Raw genomic sequence first — 6,325 nt, forward strand, 5'->3', positions numbered from 1 at the left:
ACACAAAATATTTTTAATTTAGTTAATACTTCCTCTAGTATCAAATAATTTTTAATTTTTAAAATTTTATTTTTCAATTTCAACCTATGTTGGTGCCATTTAAGAATTTGATGGGTTTTAAAATAATCTCAATAGTTATGATCTTGCCTCATATATGAAAAAAGTCGTTTTAAAATAAACAACTTAGGACGATATTTTTTAAACCCAGCGTTTAATTTATGTACCCATTTATAATCTAATAATGAAACATTAACTTTGAATTATTGCTACCTGAAAAACTACTATTCACTATTCAGTAACTTTTATACTGACATCAATAATGATATTTTATTACCATATAATATCTTCCTTTTATTCACAGCTAGAGAGTAGTATTTAGTTTGTAAAATTGTTTAAATAAATAGCTTGAAAGATCCATATTTTTATTATTAATTTATTATATGATCTTTTGTGATTTTGGATCCGTTATTCTTTCACTAAATTTTGGTGATAGTAAATACACTAGAGGGTGTAAATCCCAAATATTCTTTCACTATATGATCTTTTTAGTTTTTGCAATCAAATGCTAGTTAGGCACAGATTTGGGCCAGGTTCAGTCCAAAAGCCAGCCCAATTTGGTGGCCCATTTCAAAGATATACCAAAAAGGTAGACAGAAGGATGCTACTAATTGAAGGACTATAAAAAAAGGGATTGCTAATACCAATTTATGTACCACAATATAATAATGGTAATGCACTGTTACTACTTATAAACCCACTATAAAACACGAATACTACAATAGCTATGTGTTAGATACATTTTAGATATAATAGTCGTTAACACTCATTTGATACACGTGTCTGTTCTATTTAATTGTATTTTAATAAAAAATAATTTTTTTTGTCTAAACATATCTAAATATTATCACGTATATTCTTAATATGAGTTTAGAAATAATATATTATTATTTATTAAAAACAAAAAATATTTTATATTATATATATATACCATGTTCCGTGTCTTATAAGATTTTAGAATTGCTATATCTGCGTATCTATGTTATGTTTCCGTTCGTGTCAATATCAGTCTTTGCATCATAGTTAACACATAATCAATTAAAATAACATATATTTCTTTTTCTTAAATAGTGGTTTCGAATTCAAAATTATTTTTATCCAGGATCAAATATTCAAATTTGCATGATCATAGTTGAATCTACACTTAAACTATTTTTAAGAGAATATATAATAAGATATACATATACTAGGGCACACATCCGAATAAACCAAGCTTATTACTAAAAATTAAACAAACGATATATATGGTTTATATTCTAAACAAGAAGCTAATTAAGTAGGCAAAAGTCCAATCATCATACTGAAAGGCTTACAAACTTAATAAAGAAGCCTTCATTTTGAGAAGTGCAAGCAGCCAAGCAGTCTATTATATTATTCAGGAGATTATTCTTTTTGCATCTAATTTTTTCAAGTACATTTAATGTGTGTCATAAAGTTATTTACAATCACTTTTTTTTATCACTTGAAGCATTTCATAAATTTTGTTAAAAAAGTTAAGAATAAATGATTGTAAATATTTTTGCAACACACATTATTAAATATACCCTAAAAATATTTATCATATATATATATTTCTTCTCTTCTTATTCTTCCTCTTCTTCCTCACTTAACAAATTTCTCGTATCTGCTCTTGGTTTGTCCAAATCCAACTCATAAAAAGCTCTACCTGTGTTATATATACATGCAAATTAAAAATGAGTAAATGGTAATAGTGTTAACTATAATACTTATTAGCTGAGTCTTATTAGTTTGTGCTTTTGAGTCTAAAATGAGTAGCAAATGTACATTAATTCATTCTCTACTTTTTTTTTCTAGTATTAAGAAATTAATAAATGATTTAAATAAGTACAAATTTTTAAAAAACAAAATGTATTGGTAGAAAATAAAAAATCAACCAAATGCTAAAATACTAATAACATAGCAAGACAAGACAGCAGTGTAACTTATCACATTATTTAATTCATTATGTGATTATTTACTGATGTATCTTAGGGGTTAAAATAAAACATGTTCATCTTTTATTTAGAGTTTTAGACAGATAAAAAGAAATTACAAATATCAAGCTATTTAACCTAGTTTAAGCATTGATAAAGGGAGAAATAATGTTACGTAAATAAATGATTTTGACAAGGATATGCATGTGATAATAAATACACCGAAAACAAGAAACATGTATTTTGGACTTATTATCAAAAATTCAAAACTAATTAATTAGTTACGTAACATGCTTTTTTTACTAATAAATTATTTAAATGATAAAATATATTTTTTGTCTTTTAAATTTGTCAAAAATTTTAAACATATTCCTAAATTTTATTTTGTTTCAATTTTATTCAAATAATTTTTATTTGCATCAAATATACCATTGACAATTAAATTTTCAAAAAATTTAAGATTAATCCAACAATAATGTATGATAACTATCTCTAATTTACTTGTGTTGATGGTTATTTTTGTAAAATTACTGCTGAATTGATCCTAAATTTTTTTAAAAATTAGCTGTCAACAATATATTTGATACAAATAAAATTTTTTTAGAATAAAACTAAAACAAAATAAAATTTAAAAATATTTTTAGCAAATTTTAAGAAAAAAAATACTTTTCTCAGCTATGCTTTTAATAAACTCACGTTTATACAATTATTTTTATATAAACTTAATAATTATTAGACGATAATTTAACTAAATATGTTAAATTATATCTTACTATTCTCAATTATTAACTTTAAATAAAGATAACTACATATAAATTTTCGCATGAAACAAATAATCAAAATGCTTACCTAATTCAAGCTTGAGTTTAGTCCTTTTCTCAGCAACATGAAATCCAACACAATCTACTAAACCTCGTGCCGAGCAGCCACATGAATCTTGTCTTCCTTTTCCAATGGGATCCCTTTCAATCATAACTCTTGGATTCATTCCATCTTTTAATGGCCATATTCTTGTTCCGAACCACTTTGAGTCGCTCTCCGAGGAAGTCGCGCCGCCGCCGTTCCATTCCGGCACCATAATTTGGTGTTTTGGACCTATAGGCACATGCTTTACTCTCACGTGTCGATCAAAAAACGATTTTTGTTTGGAATTGTTAGACACTTTTTTGACCATATGTTTTTTTTCTTGTTGTTCTTCAGAATCATCAGGATCCAATGATGCATTTGAAGAAGTACGAATAGAAAATGTGGATTTTTTAGGTGAAAATTTTCCATTGTTATTTTTCTTGAGTTTCTTTCTAAGGTTATAAATTCCATCCTTAAGCTCTTCTTCATACAATGATGGACACATCTTCTGACTCTACAAAATGATGACATCAATATTTTGGTTTAATAAATATATATAATGTTATAGCTTATAAGTATAATTTGTTTACAAATTTTGATTTTATTGAAGTATATAATAAGTTGCAACATTAATAGAAAAAAATTTAAAGTATATATATAATAAGTTTGAACATTTTTTTTAATAGTTACAATCACTCATTTAAGCTCAAAACATTGAAATAAGAGACATTTAAATCAGCATAAATAAAAAATTAACCGATCAAAAACTACAAATAAAACACCAACAGCTTAAAAAATCAATGAAACTAGATATTAAAAAATATTACAAAAGAAAAAATATTTGGATAAAAAATATTGAAAGACATCTTGATAAACATCATATTACAAAGAAAAATGTTGTACACAACCAAAGTTTTGATACCAAAATGAAGAGACATTTATTGAAAATGGATTTTAAGATTTTTATTATCCAACTACAATAGTGATTTAATTTCTAAAATAAATTAAATAATTCTGATGATATTTCTCTGAATATTATATAGAGTTAAAAATCTTCATTATCCAAAATACATGGAATATAATCTATCAATTTGCAAATTAATTCTTTTTCATGATAACTTAATAGATTAACTAATAGCAGAATAACTAAATTAACATATTGGGAATATAATCTATCAAAAATTGATTCACACAGATATGTCTTTAATTATCCAAAAAAAAAAAAAACTTTTTCATAAAATAAACAATTGAAGTTACCTTCCAAAATTGTTGTTCCCTGCTTGACTTAAATCTTTTCTTGTTGGAGGCAGCCTCTCTATACGACAAAACCTTCTTTTTCTTAGGGTTTTTATTATTACAAGTTAAACCAACTTTAGATTTACCATAAGAATTCACCGCAACATTTTTAACCCAACTCAATAACTCCATTGAATTATTGTCACCTTTTCTGTTATTATCATTATCGTCACAACCACCACATTTTTTATCTTCAACATCAAATTTCTTCAACACTTGTATTTCATCGTCACTACTATCTCCTCCTTCTTTTCTACCATACTCGGCGAGAATTGAGTCATCGAGAATGAATTGATTCAATACACATACCGTTGTATCTACATCCAGATCATGATGATGATATTCTTGGTTAAGAACTCTCTTGTCTTCCTCATCACTTGACTCCGATGATGATGAACTCACAAGATTCACATAGTTACCACTATGAATATTTTTTTATGTTGTCATTGTTTGATCACCACCGATATCTATAAAGAATTGTATCCAATATATATATTAGTTTCATAGATTATATATAAAATGTTATTGGTCAAATTATCTTGACTGATCATTGAATAACTATATTATTTAGTCAAATAATTTTATGACCATTATTTTAATTTATAGTATTAAATTTATATTAAAATAATTATTTTTTATAATTCTGTAAATACATAGATATGTCAATAGTCAATATGAACCTAGAAAAAGAGAAAAGAAAAGGGGCTTTTGCTTGTTAGTGAAAAATCAGTTTTAATCTCACCATTTTTTTCTTTTTACTTTTGTTGTGCAGAACGAATATTAATTGTAAGAAGAGAAAGAGAAAGGACTAAAATTCTAAAATAGAAAATAAAAGACAGAGAGAGGGAGAGACAAAGACATACCAGTTTTTAGAGAGAGACGAAGAGAGAATCGAAAATTAAAAAGAAGATTTTATTAGTGGATCTTTTGATGAGTGTTTTAGTTTGAGAAAGGACTAAAAGTCTAAAACAGAGAATAAAAGACAAAGAGAGAGAGAGACAAAGACATACTAGTTTCTAGAGAAAGACAAAGAGAGAATCGAAAATTGAAAAGAAGATTTTATTAGTGGGTCTTTTGATGAGTGTTTTAGTTTGAGAAAGGACTAAAAGTCTAAAACAGAGAATAAAAGATAAAGAGAGAGAGACAAAGACATACTAGTTTCTAGAGAATCGAAAATTGAAAAGAAGATTTTATTAGTGGGTCTCTTTGATGAGTGTTTTAGTTTGAGTTGACCTCTTTCGTGAAACTATAAAATATATATTAAGGGTTTTTGACTATGAGGATGTTTCTGAAATTTGTTAATTTAAATAAAGGATAAACTATTAACATTATATCTGAAAATTTATGTCATTGACAAAAATATTTTTTTAAAATATAAATGATAAATAAAATTTTAAATAATTTAAAAATATAACAAAAATATTTATTAATAAATATTATTTTTTTTAAGTGACAAAATTTTTTTATATTTAACAAATGAATTCTTATTCATTTGATTCAAATTTTTGTAGCCACATTTGAATAAATGAATAACTATTTAAAAGACTCACAAAAAGATAGAACAAAATTTAATCTCTAATTTTTTTATTTTTTAATAAACCTTAATCAAACATAATAAAATTATTTTTAAAAAATATTCATTTAACAGAAAATTATCAATTTTTAAAAAATAAAATATTTTATTTTTCTATTAATACTTAAAAAAAATATCAAAATTTAATCTCTAAAATTTTTTTTAGAATATATATTTAATATATAATTATTTTTTTATGTTTTAAAATATTTTAAGAACTTATTTATCGTTTGTATCGTTTTTGAGTTGTTTTTGTCAATGGTATAAATTTTTGGTCATCATTTTATTATTTTACCCTAAATACAAAAAATATATTTAAGGACAAAATTAACTCTCAAGAATATAATTGTCATCAGCATTTCTGTTAATAGTATTTACTCTGATCTCAAAGGTATAATTGAAACATATTTAAAATTTTAAGAATAAAATTAAAATAAATTAAATATTAATGATATATTTTAATTTTTTTTAAATATTAAGAACAAAAAGAGACAAAATTTTACCCTATTGTCAATTTTGACCTAAAATAATTGCTAAATACTAAGAGATTATCATTTTTATAAATAATTATATTATAAAAATGGTAAAGTAATTAAAAAAGGAATAAAATCATGTAATA

The 6,325-nt window shown here is 24.2% G+C and overlaps 1 protein-coding gene across 1 annotated transcript; it reads right to left on the minus strand.

Moving 5' to 3' along the window:
• Nucleotides 1,414–4,594, minus strand: LOC110267395 (AT-rich interactive domain-containing protein 1-like). Its single transcript, XM_021112894.1, has 3 exons — nt 4,095–4,594; nt 2,841–3,351; nt 1,414–1,723 (listed from the first exon to the last, which is right to left on the minus strand). The coding sequence occupies exons 1-3, from the start codon at nt 4,263–4,265 to the stop codon at nt 1,641–1,643; spliced, it is 765 nt and encodes a 254-aa protein (XP_020968553.1). The 5' UTR covers nt 4,266–4,594; the 3' UTR covers nt 1,414–1,640.

This window comes from Arachis ipaensis, chromosome B02 (genome assembly GCF_000816755.2).
Source record: "Arachis ipaensis cultivar K30076 chromosome B02, Araip1.1, whole genome shotgun sequence".
NCBI lineage: Eukaryota > Viridiplantae > Streptophyta > Magnoliopsida > Fabales > Fabaceae > Arachis > Arachis ipaensis.

Excerpts from the sequence above, each read along its gene's own strand:
- LOC110267395 (XM_021112894.1), bottom strand. The coding sequence starts at position 4,265 with ATGGAGTTATTGAGTTGGGTTAAAAATGTTGCGGTGAATTCTTATGGT. Across the intron at positions 3,352-4,094 it reads GGGAACAACAATTTTGGAAG|AGTCAGAAGATGTGTCCATC; the intron begins GTAACTTCAATT and ends ATCATTTTGTAG. Across the intron at positions 1,724-2,840 it reads TAAACTCAAGCTTGAATTAG|GTAGAGCTTTTTATGAGTTG; the intron begins GTAAGCATTTTG and ends TATATAACACAG.